At 40.3% G+C, this 25,001-nt stretch overlaps 1 protein-coding gene across 2 annotated transcripts in view; it reads right to left on the bottom strand.

Moving 5' to 3' along the window:
• The window catches only part of SLC12A1 (solute carrier family 12 member 1), a 98,706-nt gene that overhangs the window by 36,932 nt on the left and 36,773 nt on the right, over positions 1 to 25,001 (bottom strand). For both annotated transcript variants that reach the window (XM_035259601.3, XM_035259600.3), the window contains exons 11-17: positions 23,583 to 23,690; positions 23,138 to 23,261; positions 20,960 to 21,061; positions 18,848 to 19,003; positions 15,053 to 15,152; positions 11,615 to 11,726; positions 2,391 to 2,531 (exon numbers count right to left, since the gene is read on the bottom strand). In XM_035259601.3, coding sequence (XP_035115492.2) covers positions 2,391 to 2,531; positions 11,615 to 11,726; positions 15,053 to 15,152; positions 18,848 to 19,003; positions 20,960 to 21,061; positions 23,138 to 23,261; positions 23,583 to 23,690 — 843 coding nt within the window. The remainder of the gene's footprint in view (positions 1 to 2,390; positions 2,532 to 11,614; positions 11,727 to 15,052; positions 15,153 to 18,847; positions 19,004 to 20,959; positions 21,062 to 23,137; positions 23,262 to 23,582; positions 23,691 to 25,001) is intronic.

Genomic DNA, 25,001 nt, shown 5'->3' with positions numbered 1-25,001 from the left:
AGGGTTCATGGCCAGCTTCATGGGAGAGGCAGTATTTCAACTGAGTCTTGGAAGTTGGTGAGACGTTGGCAGGTTAAAACAGGAGAGCAGCGGGGCGCAGTGGCTCACACCCGTAATCTCAGCATTTTGGGAGGCCAAGGTGGGTGGATCACTTGAACTCACGAGTTTGAGACAAGACTGATTAACATGGTGAAACCCCATCTCTACTAAAAATACAAAAAATTAGCTGGGCATGGTACTGTGTGCCTGTGATCCCAGCTGGTCTGGAAGCTGAAGCAGGAGAATCGCTTGAACCTGGGAGGTGGAGTTTGCAGTGAGCCGAGATCACACCACTGCACTCCAACCTGGGATGCAGAGCGAGACTCCACCTCAAAAAAAAAAAAAAGATGGGGAAGAGCAGTGGGAGTAATGGAAGGTAGTTCTGGGTCATGGGAAGAGTGAAAGAAGTGCCAGAGCTGGACATTTTAGAGGGAACAGTAGCAGGTGGAAGGAGATAGGCAATGAAGGAGGGATCCTGAAATAAACTTTGCCGCCAATACATCTGGTGTATTGTTCTTGACCCAGCACCTTCCTGGAGTCCGCATTTGGCCCTTGGCAGATGTGTGGCAGTAGTCTTTTCCATGGCTACACTCTGACTATTTGGTAATTTGTACTATAACTTCTTAGATGCAAAGATGGTTTTACTCAAGGTGATGTAACTGCAATGCTTCCTTTCATATCACTTCGTCTTGTCCTTTTGCCATGGCTCCTCTGTAGTTCACTTTTTAATGAAAGGAAATTCATGTGAACACATGCATGTTGGAATTTTTTCTACCATTTCTTCTGGATTAACCTAAGAATGCTCTTTCATACCTGTGTCTTTTCTTTCTCTGCTCTTATTTTATGTCTGTATTCCCATTCTTAATTGAAAATTTTATTTTACAAAACTTCTATCATAATTTTATAATAAATGACTAACAGTGCCAACATATTTAACCAAAGAGCTATTGAAAACTAACTTGGGGCTGGGTGTGGTGGCTCACGCCTGTAATCCCACCTCTTTGAGAGGCTGAGGTGGGTGGATCAAGAGATCAAGAGATCAAGACCATCCTGACCAAGAAGGTGAAACCCCGTCTCTACTAAAAATACAAAAATTAGCTAGGTGTGGTGGCCCAGGCCTGTAGTCCCAGCTACTGGGGAGGCTGAGGCAGGAGAATTGCTCGAACCCAGGAGGCAGAGATTGCAATGAGCTGAGATCGTGCCACTGCACTCCAGATTGGTGACAGATTGAGACTCCATCTCAACAAACAAAAACCACCACCACAACAAAAAACAAACTACCTTGGTACTGAAAGAAAAATCAGCATCTTGCAATAATACCTGTTTCTATGGTTTAGCAAATTAATAACAAATAAAAAGCGGCTCATTGTGGGTAATAGGTTTTGCAGAAATGGTTTCTCTGCATGTGCAGCTACTTCACAAGTATTCTTAAGGGAAATTAGACACAGGAATGCATCAAATACTCTTAAGCTTCAAAATATTACCAATTAAGCTTAACCAATATTTTTTCTTTCCTGCCTGCATGTGCATCTGAATTACCTGGATGCAGTCCTGACTTCTGACGCTCTGAGATACGGTAATTCTGAAAGCCAAATGCACCATTTCCTATACATATAATTAAGGTTTTTCAACCATATTAAAGCCAAAATGCTCAGCAAGCCAAGCTCTACAATTTCTGAGAATCTCTTGGATTGTTTTAAGGATTCTCTGTCATTCTAAATTATGAAGATCAGAACTACGAAAAGATTTTATGTACTTACTGTAGAAGAGATAAAGGAAGGAAAAAAGGAAGAAAAATAAAGGAGAAAAGATGGGAGAACTGTGGGATTTAAGGTTGAGCTGTAGAGATTATTACATTTTATTCAACATTCTGGAAATAATTCAGAAAGATAGGGAGATTTTATGCCCAGATCCCTATGCATTAATTTAGTTGGTCTAGCAGCTGCCCTAACACCATTTGCAAAAGAAAAAAGGAAAAGAATGCCTGACTTGAGCATTGCTCTATGCAGTATGAGATATAAAAATAGTTTGAAGTTTCAATAGGATCCTGAATGTCGTCAACCATCGGAACAAATTTGCATTTCAATAAGTACGGGGCAGAATGTATGCTGGTGGCCAAAGGCAACCTCATTTTCCATTTCCAGTGTATCATTCATAGTTTATTGTAATAGAACTTCTCTGCTTTTGTTCTAGTTTTGCCTCTACCCAAGAATTCAAAATAATTCCTTAACCGTCTGCACTGATCTCTGATTCTGGGCTGCGTTACGACAGCCGTTCACTTTGGGAGCCTCATTAACACGGAGCACTAATTGTCTTTCGCCTCTGTGCTCAATCCCTCAATGCAGCCTTACCTGAAGGAGACTTCGGACACCATCCCTGAAACAGTCTGCAGCCACTGCAGCATAAAAAGCCTTGATTTTGTTCTTTATAAGCCAGGCCTGTTTTTTCCCCATGCCACTGTTCATCTCCTTAACACACAGCTTGCGCGGTCCCTGTGCGACACAATGAAATATTGGTTAGAAGCCCTGCTATTATACATCACATTGCTGTTGTTTTCTAAAGGACAAAAATAGCCAGCAATGCCCCATTGGGTTAAGAAATGGGAAAGAGGGAAAAACCCCTCACTGGACAGGGTTCTGCAGATTCAGCCTTTTGGAGAGGACCTGTGCTATTCACATTATTCATTTTCTACTCATTTTCTATCCAAAACATCTAGACTTATTAACATCTGCTTAATTAACTGCCTGCCACTGAATGAAAGGAAGAGCTGAGGGCATCATGGCACATGAGGAAAACACTGACAATGTGACTGAAGAGGCTCAGGATAAATAATCAACCTTTGACTCATTAGCGAGAGCTACTTTTAGGAACACCAAAGAAATCTCAGCTGGAGCCTAATTTCAAGAATGGACTGCCATGAACTGCACAGTGTGACAATTTTATTTGGCTGATGCGTGACTTTTTTGTGTGGCAAAAATACACTTATACCACATTTTCCTGGTAATATTGCCACACTTCCACTCAAATACATGAACATTTCCTTGTCATTCAATAAATTTGGTGGACACAGAAGTTTACATACCTGTGACCTAAGAAGAGTGGAAGAGATTAAGAGGTAAGAAGGCAGGTGTTGTGACAGTTGATAAAGCATTCGATAATTTCAAGATTTAGTCCTGGAAACTCATTTTTAATGAAAAATTCTATTCTTATTTCTCCTTCCTTAAATGTCCAAGCTAACTCTTTTCTTCTCATGTTGTAATTCAATCCATAAGGTATTTCTGATTATCTGCCATACGTCTGATAGGGTATGAATCCATTTTCCCAGGAAATTCTTTTAATTTATAGAGAGATATGTATTTTGTTGAGATGTCTTAGATTTCACATGGATCACTTTGGTTGTTGATAAAATGCAGCCTTGTAGGTATTGACGTAGGACTCAAGATTTTGCATAATAAACTCCTGGAGGGAATAGACGCTGCTGCTCCTTAGACCATACTTGGAGTCACGGTCTTAAAGGGTCTCAGAATGGAGAGAGGACATTGAGATGCGTGGAAGCAAAAAAGCCCAGGCTTTGCAGTCAGACAAAACTGGTCTCAGATCTAAGCTTGAGGAGGTAATTGATTGTCTCTGAGCTTTGATATCTTGTTCTGAAAATGAGGATAAACTCTTGCTCCTGCAAGGTTGCTTTAAGTAGTTATAATAAAGTACCTAGTACAATGTTATTGAAGCCCCAGCTAATTTTACCACTGTGCTTGTTCTCTAACACAGTTGCAAGAACACTGAACTGAGAGTCAGAATGTTAGGTTGAGATCTGGCACCGACTGGCTGACACTCTGGGTCTGTCATTTGTCCTGTCTTGATGAATGTTCTGCACTTATAAAACTCAGGCAATCGCCTAGGTCATCACGGCCTAATATGATAGCCTGTATGTCCATGCTGCTATTGAGCATTTGAAATGTGGCTGGTTCACATTGAGATATGCTGGAAGCATAAATTGCACAATGGATTTCAAAGTCTCAGTACAAAAAAGACTGCGAAATATCTCATTAATGTTTCTATACTGATTCCATATTGAAATTATAGTATTTTGGACACAATGGATTAAATACAATATTATTAAAAATAACTTTACCTATTTCTTTTTTCCTTTTTTTTTTGAGACGGAGTCTTGCTTTGTCACCAGGCTGAAGTGCAGTAGCACAATCTCAGCTCATTGCAACCTCAGCCTCCTGAGTTCAAGCGGTTCTCCTGCCTTAGCCTCCTGAGTAGCTGAGATTACAGGTGCCTACCACCACACCTAGCTAACTTTTGTATATTTAGTAGAGACAAGGTTTCACCATCTTGGGCAGGATCATCTCAACCTCTTGACCTTGTGATCTGCCCACCTCGACCTACCAAAGTGCTGGCATTACAGACGTGAGCCACTGTGCCTGGCCTCTCTTTTTTTCTTTTTATTTGGCCACTAGACAATGTCATATTACATATGTGGCACATAATATATTTCTATTACATAACACTCAATCTCTGGGGTCCTTTCCATTTTAATATTCTATTTAAATTGAATTAGATTCTTTTTATATTCTTACTTTTTCCAGCATATTTCCTAGAACCTGCCAACTTTTCAAAACAGTTTGGCTGACTTCACATTAAAGGAAAATTAAAAACCAAGAAACTTCCCTGAAGACAGAAAAGGTAGAGAGACTGGGAGAGTAGTTACTAAACTAGACGACCTTGTCTAAGGAAGGCTATGCCTTCAGTTTAGCTAAGGTTTCCAGATTGTCAATGCATTTTGAATCACTAGTCCTTCTTTGGGCATTCTAAACTTCATCAACTGCTGAAGAAAGAAAGAATATTTTATTCAAGGAAGTTGAAAGAATAACAAACAGAAAAGGATTTGAACCATCAGTGTAGTGAGTTGTACTATAGTGACTGTGAACCCCTGAGGAAAATGGCATTTATTTAAACAAATACAGTCTAACGTATGTCTGTTAGTATTGTAAAAATCCAGATTAAACATTAATTGTGACAGAGAGATTTACTTTAATGCCTAAACTTGCCATATTGAGAAGTCATAAAAACGTTTCATGCAGAATCTCTCTGTGCTAAAAACGATTATAACATCATTGTAGCACACTTATTAATGCGAGGCAAGGAAGGCTGCAATACAAATGTAGTAAGAATAAAGCAAACTAACGAAGAGAAAAGGCGTACTGGAATACAATTATTCAACATTCAAATATGTCATAGTTACAAAAACAAATTTTACTACCCCATTATAATATTATAGAAATTAGCTTCAGTTGGGATCCAAAATATGAGTACATAAATTAATTCAAGATTCAAAGAAAGAAGCTTTAAAAATCTTGTATATATTATAGCTTTGATATTAATTGAGGAAGGGGTAAAGCATTCTAATTATGTAGTGTGGAGAAGTTGATGCAATGTTACTTTAAATAAGTGACTATCATGAAAAGGAGTTTGTAAAGGAGTTCTGACCCCATTAGGATCAAACAGAGAAATTTGCCAAGTGCAATATTTCTTCCTACTTTTTTTCTTAAACATTCGAAGCCTTTATTTTCATGGCTGCTTTGGTTGGAACTGAGGGAAGGAACATCTTTTCCCTTTCTGATTTGGTCCATATTATCTTACTACGCAGGCTGGTGCCCATTCATAGGTTATTTCATTCTTTCAATACTTGGTCATGTCGCTATTTTACTGACATCATACCAGAGGCTTCCTGACAAAAGAAGAAAAAGATGCGTCTAGAAAGAATACACTTTTTCCTTGGTGGATGTGAAAGTTGAGATTAAGAGGAGGTTGACGATAGAAGAAAAAATGAGGTTTTAGTTTTTCTTGGGTTATATCGGCTTGAATTGCCTTCCTTATATTGTAGAGTTAAAAGGTGGGTGTCTTCTATGAGATATGTTGAGAACTCCTCAAACAGAGAATGTAAGGAGAGCTTTAGGTTTTCTTAAGATACTTTATAAATTTTTAGAAAAAAAAGAAAAAGAGAAACAGGGTAAAATTCTAAGAGAGATTCTACATGAGAACACCAGTCAAAAGTTGTCCCTTTCCTCCATTACAGGAGAGGACAATCAGGTTTAAAGTAACATTAATGAATAGGAAAAACATGAATGAAAATAGATTTACATCTTGGTATCCATCTGTGAAACGATAAGAAGAATACTCATAAAATTCATATAACATTGCCTCTGGGGACAGAGAGAGTCAGGGGTCTGGCGTAGTTTTAAAAGGGGCTTTAACTTGATCTGTAATGGCTTATTTCATTTAAAGAGTGAGTGGAAGGCAAGATGCAGCGGTTCATGCCTATAATAGAGTTTGGGAGGTTGAGGAGGGTGAATTGCTTGAGCCCAGGAGTTCGAGACTAGCCTGGGCAACATGGCAAAACCCTATCTCTACAAAAAATACAAAAATTAGCTAGGTGTGGTGGCACGTGCCTGTTGTCCCAGATACTGGGGAGGCTGAGGAGGGAGGATTGTCTGAGCCTGGGACCTCAAGGCTGCCATGAGCTATGATTGTGCCATTGTACTCCAGTCTGGGTGACAAAGTGAGACCCTGTTTCAACCAATCAATCAGTAAAATAAAATAAAATAAAATAAATAAGGTGAGTGGAAGCATCTGTAACCATTTTTTTTTTTCATTTTTTTAGGCAGGGTCTCACTGCATCTGGCCCAAAATGTTAACAGTCATTAATTAGGAACCATAGACTATGAATTAAAGGTCTTATTTAATTTTATATAGTGAACCATATGAAATGGGCAGTTTCTAATGATTTTGATCTGTAAAAATGCAAATTTTATATGATTCAATCTAATTAATTTTTTTAGTGTTTGAAAATTAAAAAAACAGAATCAATCTTTAAAAAGTCTTATTTCTTTGGCCACCAGCACAACACAAGGCACTTGATAAAAGATGCCACGGTAGACTTGAAAGCCTTTTGCAAGGCAAGAACAGCAAAATTTAGAAATGAGGTAAGCGGGCTGGGCACAGTGCCTCATGCCTGTAACCCCAGCACTTTGGGAGGCTGAGACAGGTGGATCATGAGGTCAAGAGATTGAGACCATCCTCGCCAACATGGTGAAACCCTGTCTCTACTAAAATTACAAAAATTAGTTGGACATGGTGGTGTGCACCTGTAATCCCAGCTACTTGAGAGACTGAGGCAGGAAAATCACTTGGATTCGGGAGGTGGAGATTGCAATGAGCCAAGGTCATCACACCACTACACTCTAGCATGGTGACAGAGCGAGACTCCATCTCAAAAAAAAAAAAAAAAAAAAAAGGGAGAGAAAGAAAATAGGTAAGGGGCATATTTTTGGACAATAATGACTTTATCTTTTCCAAATCCCAGATCAATGGAATCAACTTTCAATTGAATTAACTTTTGAAACTTAAATGTATATGTTTTTTATTTAATAAAATATTCCTATTTTTAAATGTAAAAATAGATGTATTAGGAATGAGGGACTGCTGCAGTATGGGAAAGGAAGTGTGAACGGACCCCATAAGACTTCTAGAACTGAACGCAGTGTGCCCAGAGAATTACAGATACATAAATTCAAATTAAATTATCTAGGATGATTGGTTTGGATCTCTCTCCATCTACTATGAATGACATAAGTGAGGAAGCTCATTGACAAAGGCAGCGCTTATGTGTGTCAGGATACAGAGGGTAGAGCTGGTGGCGGATGCAACTTGCAACCTTTAACTAATAATAACTTACCTTTTGCTGAACCTGTTGAACTTGGCTATGCTTAGAAATATGAGGGGGACACTACAGGTAGAGTTTTCCTCCCTCCTATGGTGACAAGAATGATAACGTACAAAAGAACAAAATGACTTACATGTTTAATATAAAGCCTATTGGAAGCATACCATTTCCAATGACACAGAAGTATGTAGTTCAAAAGAGAAGAACAGACAGTATTTTTTAAATTACCAAGCTGGATTCTTTAAAATGGGTCCCCAAATTTACCTTGATGAAGAGTGGCTCATGTAAAATCTTTAAGCTGAATAGTAAAAAGGCAAAAGAGGGGAAATGGCCTAGAGGAGATTGTAAGAGTTAGCTGGATAGTTGGAAGGCCACAGTGGGTGCCTGAGGCCCAGCAAAGACTACAGGTCTTTTAATTTCAAATTTAACAATGCTGCAGTTGCAGGAAATGACAGCTGTGCCCACACATTTTCCCTCTACCCACCTGCATCAAAATGTCCATGTTTTAAGTCTTGCTCCTTTCTGGTAGGATAACAGCACTTAAAGCAAATACTTCAGTAGCTGCAGGCCACCAGAAGGATGGAGCCAAGAGCCTGCGGTCCTGTGATTAGTGGGGAGAAGCACGTATCTCACTGTTCCATCATGATCAAACTGCTGTACACTTAAAAAGTTCAAAATCCAGTGTCGGGACCTGGTTTTTCTAAGAGGGCGTGCTTTAGGTTTTTGTTGAAGGTAATATATTTTTGGAATAAAAACGGCAACTATAGCATACCAAAAATAATGATATTGACAATAACAATGAAAGTTAATTGAGCATTTATTCTTTGAGGGACACCAGACTCAGCATTAGAAAGCTTATCTTCTGTAATTCAAATAGCAACTCTGTAACATAGGTGCCATTTTTATTATTTTCGTTTTACAACTGAGAAAAGTAAGGCACAGAGAGATGAAATATTATGTGCCTAAGGGATTCACGGCTAGTAAGTGGCAAAATAGTGATTTGAAACTTGACTGTTATTCTCAAAAGCCCATAAGCACCAGCTTCCTAGACTTAAAAACTAAATTGTCATTCTCTTATCATCATCACTATTTAACATTTTCCACAAGGTTGGCTTAACCATCAACCTTTGTGCTTTTGGGAAAAAAATTCTGATGGCATACTTACTCCCCCTATGTCCCTTTCCATCTGTTTCTTTGCAAAGATGATTGACGACTGAGCCCAGAGTCTAAAAACGCTATCAACATCTGTAGCCCCAGGAGCTCATACAAAGTAACTACTGGAAAGTCATTAACTGATGCAGTAACTATTTTCTGTCCCCAGGAGAACCTTAGCACCTGAGAGCAAGGCTCTTGGGCCCTACATGGAGAGACCGATATAGTAATTTATAATGCAGCCCAACATATATGTCAAACAAACAGGGCCATTGGTGGCACAGACTAAGGTACCTACTTCAAATGAAATGATATTCCAGCACTATCCTGTATTATAGTCTAAGCAGCAAAGGGTTAATTAAAAGCAGTCTCTCTTGTTTCTGACAAGACCCTTTCTCCTTTGCCAATAGATGACTGTTTATACTCCCAGTTTATTTCTCCAGTCCTAAAGATATTTTATTGCCTGCTAAACTAAGTTTTCTCTAAATTGCTGCAGAAGAAAAACACCCCAAACTGCTTATTTCATCAAAACTGGCTTCTATATTATATTGGCCAAAATGAAATCCACCAATCCAGGGCACCAAAGTTGATAATATGAGAGAGGGGTGCTTAATAAGATTTTAAAAAATTCTTTAGAGTCACAGTTGGTCATTACTTAACCTGTCAATCTCAAGTACTTAGTAGGAGTCTCTCTACCACCTACCAGATAATTGCATTGAGTTATATTATTTGAATTACTGTTATATAAGCACTAAGATGAAGGAGAGTATGATCAACTGCTTCATAGAATATTGGCATTTAGAATATTACCAGGTGTAAAGAGATGCTTAAGTGCTGGTCATGATGACATGCAGTAAATTAGCCCCCAGCATCACAGCAGAGTTGACTGGCTAGAAAGTCACATGACTTCCTGACAGCCCTATTCCTTGGCAGGTATTGGAGATTTAAATATGAAGCTGGATTCTAATAGTACTCCCAAGGGTGCAAGTGTGCTAAGGCTTTCTCTTCAAGGCATGACACACAGCACACTTGTGTGGCCTGGACTGATATCTTGGCTCTGCCACTTTCTTGTCATGTGATCCAGTACAATAATTTAATTTTCCTGAATCTCACTTTCCCAATCAGTAAAATGAGAACAGGGCTGCTTTTCTTTCATGCTTCACTAGGCTATTGTGTGGCTCGAATATGAAAGCTGTAGAAAAAGGCTTTGAAGAATAGGTAAGTACTTAAGTACTATAAAAATACATTAATTGCTAAGAATTTTGAGTGGGGGTGTGTGTGTATGTGTGTGTGTGTGTGTGTGTGTGTGTGTGAGAGAGAGAGAGAGAGAGAGTGCGATAGAGAGTATTGGGAATAGAAGTAGAAGTAGGCTAGTTTGGAGACCTTGGACTTTATTATTATTTTATTTATCTATTTATTTATTTATTTTTGAGACAGTTTCACTCTTGTTGCCCAGGCTGGAGTGCAATGGCACAATCTTGGCTCACTGCAACCTCTGCCTCTCAGGTTCAGATGATCCTCCTGCCTCAACCTCCCGAGTAGCTGGGAATACAGTTGCCTGCCACCATACCCAGCTAATTTTTGTATTTTTAGTGGAGATGGGGTTTCACTATATTGGTCAGGTTGGTCTTGAACTCTTGACCTCAGGTGATCTGCTTGCCTCGGTCTCTCAAAGTGCTGGGATTACTGACGTGAGCCACTGCACCTGACTGACTTTTATTATGATTATTATTATTTGAGATGGAGTCTTGCTCTGTAGCCCAGGCTGGAGTGCAGTGGTGCAATCTGGGATCACTGCAAACTCCACCTGCAGGTTCAAGTGATTCTCCTGCCTTAGCCTCCAAAGTAACTGGGATTACAGGCATGCACCACCATACCCAGCTAATTTTTGTATTTTTAGTAGAGACAGGGTTTCATCATGTTGGTCAGGCTGGTCTTGAACTCCTGACCTCGGGTGATCCTCCTGCCTTGGTCTCCCAAAGTGCTGGGATTACAGGTGTGAGCCACTGCACCCGGAAACTTACTATTTTATTATTATTTTAATACTTCCTCCACACTTGAGAAATTGGTCAATAATTATGGTTAAATTTTTAGCACCAGTTTTGAATACCTCCTAGGAAAACCACCAATAAGTTGTTATTAGTCTACCACATATTTCCTGAACAAAAATAATTCATTCAGCTCTGAATGATTATCTAAGGCATGAAAAACTTGGTTTAGTTCCTTGAATATCTGCAGTGTTACCAAATGAATCCAAATATTTAATCTAAATTTGATGTGCTGTCATTTCAGGCCATTGTGTCTGGTGGTTTCCTCATCAGTTAATCTCTACAATAGTGCTCTATCTCTCTTATTCCATCCTTTTGTATTTCTGTAGACAGCCATCACCCCAAATGCCTTCATTTTATTTCTGAGCCAGTTACCTTTTTCTTGACTCAAAGGCCATCATTTGGAAATATTTGTCACTTTTAGTTGGCCTCCTACGAAATCTGAAGCACATTTCATCTACCTGTTTAAATTCAGGATCACGGGCCCTTGCTCATCCTTGCTCTATGAATCAAGGTAGAGGGCTCTTGTATAAACTGTTTTTTGCTATTTTCCTATCACTGCATGTACCTTTTCTCCTCACCTAAAATAAACCAAGGTAAGCAGAAAGGAAAAAGCACTTCCCTGGGGTGAAGTGGTTCTTACCACAAAGACTTCACAGCAGATGCAAAGGCCACTGTTCTTGGTAAAGGCGTGAGTTATGTCCAGGAGAGCAGGTCTTGTCATGGGTCCCCCTGTTAAGACAATGCACTGGGGCCTGGAAGTGAAAAAAAAAAAGGCGTGAGAATGGGCCACTGCAAGAAATCTGCAACCTCAGAACCATTCCAGTGGGATAACAGGGAAGGAGGCTTGGAAAAATGGGACAACCTCTCCCCTGTTTTTTCGCTTTCCCACCAGAATTCTTGAATCATTCTGCCTATCCATCTTGACATGCTTGTGTTCTCAGTTCAGTTAGTCATGGCAAAAGTGTGAAGTAAGGAAAAGGTGCTCTTGTGGTCCCTTATAGGGTTTGGCTTTGTTCCCACCCAAATCTCATCTTGAATTGTAGCTTCTATAATCCCCACGTATTGTGAGAGGGGCCCAGTGGGAGGTAACTGAGTCATGGGGACAGATTTTCCCTTGCTGTTCTCATGATAGTGAATAAGTCTGAAGAGACCTGATGGTTTTATAAAAGGCAGTTCCCCTGCACACACTCTTTTGCCTGCCACCATATAAGATGTGACTTTGATCCTCCTTCACCCTCCACCATGACTGTGAGGTTTCCCCAGCCATGTGGAACTATGAGTCCATTAAATCTCTTTTTCTTTATAAATTACTCAGTCTTGGGTATTTCTTTATAGCAGTATGAAAATGGACTAAAATTGGTACCAGCACAGTGAGGTACTGCTGTAAAACTAGCCAAAAATGTGGAAGTGACTTTGGAACTGGGTATAACAGGCAGAAGTCGGAACAGTTTGGAGGGCTCAGAAGAAGAGAGAAAAATGTGGGAAAGTTTGGAACTCCATAGAGACTTATTGAAAGGCTTTGACCAAATGCTGATAGTGATAATGTACAATAAAGTCCAGGCTGAGGTGGTCTCAGATGAAGATGAGGAATTTCTTGGGAACTGGAGTAAAGGTCACTCTTGCTATGCGAAGAGACTGGTGGCATTTTGCCCCTGCCCTAGTGATCTGTGAAACTTTTAACTTGAGATAGATGATTTAGGGTATCTGGTGGAAGAAATTTCTTTATTTTTATTTTTATTTTTTTTGAGACGGAGTTTCGCTCTTGTTAGCCAGGCTGGAGTGCAATGGTGTGATCTCGGCTCACCGCAACCTCCGCCTCCTGGGTTCAGGCAATTCTCCTGCCTCAGCCTCCTGAGTAGCTGGGATTACAGGCACACGCCACCGTGCCCAGCTAATTTTTTGTAATTTTTAGTAGAGACGGGGTTTCACCATGTTGACCAGGATGGTCTCGATCTGCCGACCTCGTGATCCACCCGCCTCGGCCTCCCAAAGTGCTGGGATTACAGGCTTGAGCCACTGCTCCCGGCCTTGGTGGAAGAAATTTCTAAGCAGCAAAGTGTTCAAGAGGAAGCAGAGCAAAAAGTTTGAAAATTTTATAGTAGAAATTTTTTTTGTGGGGAGAAATTCAAGTCAGGTGCAGAAATTTACATAAGTAACAAGGAGGCAAATACTAATCATGAAGTCAATGGGGAAAGTGTTTCCAGGGCATGTCAGAGAACTTCGCAGCAGCCCCTCTCATCACAGGCCTGGAGGCCTAGGAGGGAAATATGGTTTTCTGGGCATGGCCAGGGCCCCCTTCCTGTGTGCAGCCTTGAGACTTGCTACCCTGTGTCTTAGCTGCTCCAGCCATGGCTAAAAGGGGCCAAGGTATAGCTTGGGTGCTGGCTTCAGAGGGTGCAAGTCCCAAGCCTGGGTAGCTTTAATGTGGTGTTGGTCCTGCAGGCTCACAGAAGACAAGAATTGAGGTTTGAGAACCTCTGCCTAGATGTCAGAAGTATGGAAATGCCTGGATATCCAAGCAGAGGTGTGCTGCAGGGGCAGGGCACTCATGGAGAACCTCTGCTAGGGCAGTGCAGAAGGGAAATGCGGGGTTAGAGCCCCCACACTGCCTCCCTACTAGGGCACTGCCTAGTAGAGCTCTGAGGAGAGGGCCACAGTCCTGTAGACCCCAGAATTATAGATTCACCGACAGTTTGCACTGTGCACTTGGAAAAGCTGCAGACACTCAACACCAACCAGTGAAAGCAGCCAGGAGGAGGGCTGTACCCTGCAAAGCCACAGGGACAGAGCTGCCTAAGACCATGGGAACCTACCACTTGCATCGACATGATCTGGATATGAGACATGGAGTCAAAGGACATAATTTTGGAGCTTTAAGATTTTACTGCCCCACTAGATTTCAGACTTGCATGGGGCCTATAGCCCTTTCATTTTGGCCAATTTCTCTTATTTGAAACAGGTGTATTTACCCAATGCCTGTACCTCCATTGTAGCAAGAAAGTAACTAACTTGCCTTTGATTTTACAGGCTCATAGGCAGAAGGGACATGCTTTGTCTCAGATGAGACTTTGGACTGTGAACTTCTGAGTTAATGCTGAAATGAGTTAAGACTTTGGGAGACTGTTGGAAAGGCATGATTAGTTTTGAAATGTGAGAAAATGAAATTTTGGAGGGACCAGGGATGGAATAATATGCTTTAGGCTGTGTCTCCACCCATATCTCATCTGGAATTATAGTTCCCATAATACCCATGTGTCGTGGGAGGGACCCAGTGGGAGGTAATTGAATCATGGGGGTGGATTTTCCCATGCTGTTCTCATGATCGTGAATATGTCTCACAATATCTGATGGTTTTATAAAGGGCAGTTCCCCCACCCACACTCTTCTGCCTGGCACCACGTAAGACATGCTTTTGCTCCTCCTTTGCCTTCTGCCTTGATTGTGAGGCCTCCCCAGCTATGTGAAACTGGGAGTCCATTGAACCTCTTTTTTTATATAAATTACCCAGTCTTGGATATTTCTTCATAGCAGTATGAAAATGGACTAATATGGTCCCCGTCTTTTTCCCTGTAGCCACCTACCCCAAATCCCAACGTTATCTGTCCCTCTCCAACCAAGATTTTTGTGTTACTTTCTTTCATTCTTCATACAAGCTTGTGCTTGAGGTTTCTTTCAAAATAAGCTACAGCTAATGAAAAGCTAAAAGCGTTACTTTTAAGAGAATTTAGTAAGCCCTAAAGTCTTAAGCAGAATGGAGACAATAGCAGAGTAATATGTGTAGGGATTCAGATCATCTCTCTAAAGTTGCATCACTTAGTCCACCTTGCTATTTCTCTGCATGGAAGGTTACACCTTGCACTATGAGGAGCTGTAGTTTGGCGTGGGCATAGCTCAGTGTGGAAGGAAAGAAGCCCTCACTTACAGGAGGTGCTGTCATAATAACGGGGCAGTACTGTCTGACTGCTTATTTTTAGAATGTACTCATAAAGCTTATAACTATTTGAATGCTTTGTCCCTCATATGGGAAAGCCACTTCTAATGTGGAACAACATCAGGATGCCTGAGACACCAGCTTTACCTGAAGTTTTTCACGTGGTCTTCCACTGTGGTTAATTCCAGAGCATTGTCTAAAGCACTCACGTAGGAAAGTGCCTGTGTGGAGGAGCCCCAGTTCACCTCTGTGGATAAAGGAAGAAATTGGCATAAAAAGCACTGACCTTTCCTCTGTGCACCATGAATAATTTTTACAAGCCATCCGCATCTATGATTTTCCTTGGCTGTGCCAGTGATGATGAGTGCCCAAATTAGAGAAAATATAATGTGCTATTTCCTAAAAAGCACTTTGTGTACTTCTATGAATACATATAAATCCTCAGAAGTGAAGGCTTCATTCCAGCAAAGGATCAGACTGTACAACTGCAGTCCTAGAAATCTTGCTTGGTGGGAGAGGCTGCACGATAACCATACTGCAGGCAGACAGACTTGGGAACTGGTCAGTCCCTGAACAGATCCAAAGCATCTTCACAGATTTTTTTTTTGAGACAGAGTCTTGCTCTGTTGGCCAGACTGGAGTGCAGTGGCACCATCAACTGGGTTCGAGGGTAGTGGTACCACCTCCATCCCCCAGGGTTCAAGCAATTCTCTGCCTCAGCCTCCTGAGTAGCTGGAACTACAGGTGCACACCACCATGCCCGGCTAATTTTTGTATTTTTAGCAGAGGCAGGGTTTGGCCATATTGGCAGGCTGGTCTAAAACCGACCTTGTGATCTGCCCACCTCAGCCTTCTAAAGTGTTGGGATTACAGGCATGAGCCACCACACCTGACCCAATTCTTAAATTGAAATGAGAAGCAGCATTTCTATATACACAGATAGTGTGCAGTAATCTTTGCATTTTGAATAGTAAAACTAAATAGCATGGGAATTCTTTTAGATTTCTATGAAGAGGGTTGAGGTTCCTCAGCAAACATTTTAGTTTGATCTTTGAGAACCTAATCCCTAATCATCTTCATCACAAGGAGGTCAGTTCTCAGTTCTACCATCTCCCCCCACTTTATTTATTTATTTATTTATTTTCACAAATTTAAGTATTAAATGGCTCTTCCAAGGTTTATGAGAGGAAGCCCCTAATGTGAATGTACAGATACACCCCAGATGACAGACAGAACCTATTCTTCTCAGTCTTGTTCTGGAGAGCCAGGGAAATGGGTGAACAATAATTATCGGAGATAAAGCAGATCAGTATTGATTAAATGTTGACAATGCATCAGGCATTAAGTATACCTTAGGGTATTTATTTTTCTATAGGTATAAAAGCTCTACTACTCATTGGACGTTTATATGTAAAAAGTGAACCTCAAACAATACTTCATATCATATATAAAAAAGAAATCAAAATGAATAATATACCTAAATATAATTCCCAAAGCATTAAAACTTCTAGAAGTTTGTGACTTTGAATTAGGAAATGATATCTTAGATCAGATGCAAAATGGAAAGCCATAAAAGAAAAAAAAGGTAAATTAGACTTCATCAAAACTTAGAACTTTTATTCTTCAAAACAAATTGTAAGGAAAATAGAGAAGCAACAGATCCAGAGAAAATATTTGCAAAACACATACTACTAAAGGATTTGCATCCAGAACAGATAAAGGACTCTCAATACTGAATAATAAGAATATAATTAAAAAATGAGCAAAAGATTTAAACAGACACTTGACTAAAAAAGATATATGGATGGCAAATAAGATGTTCAACATTGTTAACCATTGGGAAAATGCAAACTAAGCCACAATGAGGTGGCACTGCATATCTATTAGAATGGCTTTTAAAAAATCAACTGGCAATAATACATGCTGACAAACATGGAGCCTCTAGGACACTCATTCATGGCTTGTAGGAATGGAAAGTCATACTGCTACCACAGAAAACAGTTTGGCAGCTTCTCATAAAGTTATATATATATACTTTTTATTTAATCATAAATCCTACTACTAGATATTTACCCAAGGGAACATGAAAACGTAAGTCCACATAAAGTCCTGTGGACCTAAACTGAAAAGAACTCAGATGACTATCGACTGGTAGATAGAACTAAAAAGTATATGTGATGTATTCATACAACAGAATACCACTCAACAATACAAAAGGACAAACCACTTACATATGCAACAGCACAGATAAATCTAACAGCATTCTGCTAAGGGAACGGAAGTCTTCTAAAAGGCTATATCCTGTACGTTCCTATTTATATGGTATTTTGGAAAAGGCAAAGCTGGAGGATGAGACATCAGACAAGCAATCACCAGAGGCTAAGTTGGAGGGTGGAGACTGACCACGCAGGGGTATAAGGGAACTTGTGGGGATGATGGAAATACCCTGTGTATTGATGATGGTTACGACACTGCAAAAGTTTGTCAAAACATATAGACAGCGCATTAAAAAGGGGTGAATTTTGCCATATGTAAGTTATATGTGATGTTTAAAATACGTAAAGTAGTGAATAAAAGCTAAACTGCCCCCTTCAAGGTAGTGACTACAAGCTCTGCTTTACTGGCAGAGTAAGGGAAAGGAGAGTGTGAAGCTGGCTCTGGGCCTCTCTGCACTGCACTGCTGCAGCCCCTTCCAGCTGTAATACACCTGGTCCTAAAGTCAACACCCAAAGTTCACATCCAATTGACCAGCCTGTGGCATCTTCCTGTTGCTCACAACATCAGATTCTTTAGAATGACCTTTAAGTTTCTTATTTATCTGGCCCACACCAACTCTTCCAGGCTCCTGCTGTGATCCTTCTCCCTATCACTCAAGAGCTTTCTGTGTGTTGAAGGCCTTGAGCTTCCCAAATATGCTGCCCCGCACTTACATGTGTCCTTAATGTCATTCATGATTCGCCTTTTGCCCAGAATATCATTCCCTGACTCTGATTAACCAAACCTCAGTTGCTTGCTTTTGAAAAAAAAAAAAAACTAATTTATTTATTCATTTAAAAAATATTGGTTAAATGTCCACTGGGTGTTGACTCTGTGAACATAAGTTAGGAACCTTATATTTTCCTGAATAACTCCAGTCAAAGTTAACCCTTCTCTCCCCGTTTCTCAGCAATTTGCTCATATTACTCTCACGGTGCTTACTCTATTGTATCATAATTAATTCCTTAAGTGTGACTCTGTGAACTCCTTGAGGACATGAACTGTAGCTAATTTATCAGGACATCAGAAACAGAAAGTGATGTAATGGAAAGTTGGTTGGGTTGGTTTGGTATCAATATTCTGGGTATATGGTCAGCTCCAACACATCCCGATTATTACTTTGGCAACCCTTTCAACCCCAGTTTCTTCATCTGTAAAATGGGACTAATAGTATTGTGAAGAATGAATGAGTGTAAGGTATGTAACAAGTGCTCAACAAGGTTAACTATTGTTATTATTACTTTTTCTTTTTTTTTGAGACAGAGTTTTGCTCTTGTTGCCCAGGCTGGAGTACAGTGGCCTGATCTCAGCTCACTGCAACCTCAAGCTTCTTGTTTCAAGCAATCCTCCTACCTCAGCCTCCCGAGTAGCTGGGATTACAGGTACCCACTACCACACCGGCTAATTTTTGTATTTTTAGTAGAGATGGAGTTTCACCGCCTTGGCCAGGCTGGTCTTGAACTCCTGACCTCGTGATCTGCCTGCCTTGGCCTCCCAAAGTACTGGGATTACAGGTGTGAACCACCGTGCCTGGCCCCAGCTATTATTATTATTATATTGCATGATATTAATAATATCCCACCTTACATAAGCCTCACAAGCACATAAAAGCTGCTCAATAAATGCTTAATAAATGAGTAGAGAGAGAATTGGAAACGCTATTCCATACAGTCCTTATGATCTTACCTGGCTTCTTATAAGTCACATAGATATAGAGGAAGAATTCAATGACATAGGTGATGACAGCTGCCCACCAGTTGATGACAAACATGACTGCACAGCACAAAACAGCTCCAAAAAGAGATACCCACATGTTGTAAATTCCATACGCAGGTCTCCATCCTGAAAATTAAAAAAATGCCAAAGGAAAACTTCCACTCTACTACTATCAGGCCATTGAATATTATAAGAATGCAGGTAACAAGTCTTTTTCCTGACATAAAGAATCAGAACTTTTAAGTCAATTTCCAAACTCTGTTCTTATTTTCCTATGATATTGGATCCCTGCTCTATGAAGATGCTACTTACACCAAATAGAATGCTGTAAAGTTCAGGAAATGTTAAGCATCTGAAAAGTGTGCCATTCAGGACCTTCTGTACTTTCTGCCCCCGAACGTCTTCCCAAACTCCCAAATCTTAAGCATCTAGTATCTATGCCCTCAAGAGCCGAAAAGAGGCAGGAGGAAGGGAAAGAGTGGGGCCTGTCAGGTGGGGAGGAGAAACTTCTTGGTTGTCTAAGAAAGAAAAAGTGAAGGCAATGGGCTTTTTGCTCCCATGCAGAGGGCAGAGAAGTCATCAAGAGTCAATCTGCTTGACATTCTGGTAGCTCTTCCATTACCCTAAGAGGACAGTGGTTGCCGTTTCAGAAATAATAATTGATGGAAAAAGAGGGAGAAATGGCTTTTTAAACCCAGTGGCTAGCAAAGGCTTGTTAAACCCAAGGTGTTAATATGTCATGCATTTTGCAATGAGAATATTTCTCACAGTGCATACATGCATGTGGGTTTTCTGTGTTTTCTTAGTTCCCTAAAGTGAAAGCAACTGGAAGACAGTATGGATAGGAGGGAAAAGCTCCGATTTGAAGGGCGCCTTTTGTTAATGAGGGGCACGATTTAATTAGGAGTTGCCAAAACACAACAGAACTTTAAGTGTTAGGAAGCAATTTTCTAAACGGCCACAAGATGGAAATAGCACTTCAAGAACATCATTGAAAATAGTCTTATTTTTCTGAGCCTGGCTTCGTGTGTGTGTGTGTGTGTGTGTGTGTGTGTGTGTGTGTGTGTGTCAGGTGGCGGGGGCAGTGGGCAGACATTTTCTGGGTTTGGATATCTTCCTTTACATGCTTTTCTATGTTCCCGCCCCCCCTTTTCTTTCCCATTCTCCTTTTTCACTTGTTTTTCACATAAATAATACCTCTATTATTTCACCTTATTTTTCAAAAGTGGCCATAACATGGCATGGGGTCACACATTTCTGTGTTAATGAAACACACAAAGAAACAAAAAGTCCTCTGCTACTTTCTATAGCCTAGTATTGGTTAGATTAAGGTTAGTCTTCCATCTGTATTTTGTCTTATTGGAAACAAGTTTTCCAAAGGAGGCTTAAGATCTTGTCAGGCCCTAAACCAGTGGAAATGTTTTTCTATATCCCGTAAAAGTCCTCAAGGTGGAGCACTTTCTGAAGGTAGATAATGACAAGTCTCCATTCTGGCAGGAAGGCAGAAGAAACTGAAGTGGACAATGGAAGCAAAAAAAGGTGAGGAGTGACTAGAAAGGGGAAGGTTCTTTGGTGTGAAATTTTGAACAACTCTAAACCACAGCCCAAAGGGGGCCCTGATGCCACCAGCATCAATGCAGCCTATCTGTGTCACCTCCGCTCAGCAGGTAATTATGGAAACTACTCATCCTTCTCTTCTGCACCATGGGCAGGAAACAAATTGATAGTAAGGAAGTTTCAAATATATACATTAATTCCACTTCTGTGGTCACTTTCACTCTGGAAATAAATAGTGGTGTTTTTCTACTGCTGAAATAAATGTGGTTTCTCTTGCAATGAATAATTTATTACCACAGGAGAAAATTGACTTTACGGTTGGTCAAAAAGGCCATTGCTCAAATGATTCTTTTTCTATTTCAAAAATCATCCCCAAACTCACCAAAATAAAGTGGCTTACGCTTCCCACTAGGATATAAGGAAACATATAAACACAGATTGAACACTTTTCACTGACTTATTTCGTTTTATTGAGACAAACTAACTGTTTGCTTAGGCATACTTTAGTTTTGAAAGTAAGCTTACCCGGAGATTTGGCATAAGAGGCATGGAAGCAGGAGAAATTAATAAGTGCGTATGAGGCCAGGAAAAAGTTGGAGATGATGGGAGCAATGGTGTTCAGTTCCGCTGTAAAAGAAACAGAATTGAACATGTACGTATGAGTGATGAGACCAGGGGCTGAACAGCTGTTATAGTCTGGAAGCTTGACTTTATTTGGAAATTGAAAACATAGCGAGCATCTGTCAAAGTTTAAGAAGTTAGTCATTTTTCTTTGGGGGCTACATACATACTTTTAGCTAGGGTTTCCATAAAGTAAGAAATAAAAAAGCCTACCAGTAAGAAAATAGACAATCGAGACCTCTACCTACAAAAAGTTCAACTGGCGATGGGTAGGTGTGAGACTGGGCATACAATTAACTCCCCTGTAGCATTTTTGGAGGCATCTAATCCTGTGTTTTTTAACTGCTATGTATACAATAAATAGGCTTTGCAGGATATTAGTTAAATACCAGTGCACCGAAAACTCCCCTGTGGAAATCTCCCTGCCTAGACCCAATATATGCTGATTTTCAGGACTCTTTGTCATTCATACCTTTTCCACATCTCTAGAGAGTTCTACCTCTCAGGGGTATCCAAAAATATTATTAATTATTATTACGAGTTTTGAGATGGAATCTCACTCTTGTTGCCCAGGCTGGAGTGCAATGGCATGATCTCTGCTCACTGCAACCTCTGCCTCCCAGGTTCAGGCGATTCTCCTGTCTCAGCCTCCGTAGTAGCTGGGACTACATGAGCCCACCACCACACCAAGGTAATTTTTGTATTTTTAGTAGAGACAAGGTTTCATCATGTTGGCTGGGCTGGTCTTGAACTCCTGATCTCATGATCTGCCCACTTCAGCCTCCCAAAGTGCTGGGATTAACAGCCATGAGCCACTGCACCCAAAATACTTTGCCTCAGTAAGTAAACATCTGGCATGATTTAATTCTAGCTGGATTTTTTACTGGGCAATATAAGAAAAACCATAGAGATGTTATCCTTTATCTGAAGGTCAGACATCTATCACCCTCCGTGATGCAAATGCAGGCAGCTGGGTGTGATTCTGGAATATGGATACCAAAAAGAAAGTAGGCAAAACAGCTGCCATGAAGCTTATGTGTGGAGCCAATCCACTTGTTCTGAAAGAGTGATTTTAAAGGATATTATTTCAATTTACACAAAACTTTTAAAACTTTGGTTACTTTCTCATGTAAATGCAGCACAGGGCAATGATTTGGGATCTTAAAGACTAAATTACATAATTGAAACATCTCTTTGTATAATCACTTTTAATTTAATTTTTAAAAATCTAACAGAGAGAGACAAATTCCCCTCTTCAGCCTCATACAAATGCTATGAGGATTCATGAATTATAGTCACTTCCTGAGTTTAATATGCAATGAGGAGGAGCCCTCATTGCTTAGCACTGCTGTGCTGAGGAAGTCTCTGCTGGCTTATGTGTGGCTCCCAAAGTCCTCTGTGTTCTGTTCTTTTCCTCTGATATGCTCATCAGCAAAGGTGAGGCCTTAGGGAAGAGTGAGAAATGTGCAAATTAAAGTTGATGAATGTGCCTCTCCAAGATTATGTAGCTGTTTCTATATCACCTGAGGAGAGGAAGCAGAGATTAAAGTCTAGGTAAGTGGCTCTCAAATACCAGTGGTCGATGAATCTCTTGAGGAGCTTGTGAAATGTGGACTCCTTATCCTCAGAGAATCTGACTCACATTACTCTGGGATTGAGCCTGAAGTCTCTGCACTTCCCCAAACACCCCAGGTGATTGTGATATAGATGGTCAGTGAACCACAGTTTGAGGAACACCAACATAGGCAATTCAATTCTGCTAGCCATCAGGATGGTAGATATGGCAGCAGCATCTATGTCTAGATTTGGACAATATCAGGCAGGTCGGAGGAAGGATTCAGCTGCATTTGGTTGGATGGATTTCCAACACTCAGATTCAAAGAATAGATTAAAACCCAGTCTACCTTGAGTTCCTCAAAGGCCCTCTACGCACAAGGATTTCTCATTTCCTTCTTAGATGCCAATATTCCCAAATGGGATCCTAAACATAAAACAGGTAATTTTTTCATGCTAAAAGGAAAGCCCTATAAATAATCAGAAGAACTCTCTGGTTTTCAATAAAAACAAGAAAACTTTACAAACCAATAAGAATAAATGCCATGGCTATAAGAAAAGTGAGAATATATCCTCTCAGGGGTTCATTGTTTTTCCCATATCCCTTTGCAAAAAACTGCAGGGCTTTGTAGATGTTGTCCTTGCACAGAGCCTAATGGAAAAGAAGAGGAGAAATTTGTCATTTATAGCTATGCACAGTCATTTTCTCTAGGTGATTCAAACGAGAAGATTTGGGGAAAAGATTAAGTGATACACAAGATGAGGCACGAGTTAACACTGCAGTTTATCATTCTTTCTATTATTTGAATCGATCTTGACTATGTGGCAGACATAGCACTTGAGCCAGATGCAAACATTAACTGTTTCAGAAAATGATGGAAAATGATTGCCAGTGAGAATGAATATTTCAGCTTGATTCACATTCTGTGGAAACAGCAATAGGGAGAAGCACAAGCTGTTGTGCTTGTATTACCTGGAACACTTTGGGTGCGCTGACAAGGGAGGCCAGGGCGGAGGAGAGCGTTGCAGAAAAGATTCCCGCAGTGATGAGGGGGCCAAACCCTGATACCATGCTCATGACCTTGAGAGGAGAGGTACAAGTCAGGACTTTCTGAGGAATCTGTTGCATAAGCAAATTGCTTTTAACTAGATTTTTTTTTTCCTCTGCTTCATTTTCATTCTTGCGTTCTTTTTTCATTTTTTGTTTTTTGAGACTGAGTCTCCCTCTATCACTGAGGCTGGAGTGCAGTGGTGTAATCTTGGCTCACTGCAACCTCTGACTCCCAGGTTCAAGCGATTCTCATACCTCAGCCTCCTGAGTAACTGGGATTACAGGCACCCACCATCATGCCTGGCTAATTTTTGCATTTCTAGTAGAGATGGGATTTCACCATGTTGCCCAGGCTGGTCTCAAACTCCTGACCTCAAGTGATCTGCCCTCCTTGGGTTCCCAAAGGGCTGGGATTACAGGTGTGAGCCACCATGCTCAGCCCATTCTCACATTCTTCATTTTATTTTTTAAAAATAGAAATGGCTTTTTTGGTTATTTATAAGATAATAAATGCTCACCACATATCCAGAAGATACTGGAAAGAATAAAGAAGGAAATGGTTTCAAGGATTTTGACATGTTTTCTCTGTTCTTTGTGGCCATGTTTCTTTGATGGTGGGGAATTCTATCCAGCAGAAAGTAGTATTCTAATAAGGTTTGGGGAAGGGCTCAGCTCTTTACTAGTCCTTTTACAGCCAGTAATCTTTCTTCTTCCTGCACACAGAGGCTTTTTAGACTTTTGCTACTTCTGTGCTCATTAAACATAATTTTGTCTCTGAGACATGATGTGATTCTATCAATTTAAGTCATATTTTGGAATAATGACTTCAGCTGAGTTAATTTCTCTTCGTGGGTTATTAAAACAAAGAATGAAGCCTTCACAACAAATTTACTTCTCCTTCTGCTCACCAATCATGTAGACAAATTAATATGTTTAAAGTCTTAGTTTTTCTAACTTCCATAGTTCCTTCCCTCTTATTTACCTCCAGTCTGTCACTCACAATTTCTCTCTCAGCCTTGTCTTCCAGACTCTCCAGGGCTACCTCAAAGGCTTTGTCTAAGCTGTTGGCCTTGTATGAAATGCAATCCAAGATTTCTCAACGAACTTAAAACAGAACTATCATTTGACTGCAGCAATCCCTTTACTGGGAATATATCCAAAAGAAAATAAATCATTCAACCTAAAAGATACAGGCACTTATATGCCTATTAGCAGCACTATTCACAATAACAAAGACATGGACTCAACCTAGATGCCCATCAATGGTGGATTGTACAAAGAAAATGTGATACATATACACCATGGAATATTACAGACATAAAGAGAAAATCATGTCCCTCG

This window comes from Callithrix jacchus, chromosome 8 (assembly GCF_049354715.1).
Source record: "Callithrix jacchus isolate 240 chromosome 8, calJac240_pri, whole genome shotgun sequence".
NCBI classification, from domain to species: domain Eukaryota; kingdom Metazoa; phylum Chordata; class Mammalia; order Primates; family Cebidae; genus Callithrix; species Callithrix jacchus.
The sequence above is the reverse complement of the archived record's forward strand: the minus strand, read 5'-3'. Positions and strand labels throughout refer to the sequence as shown.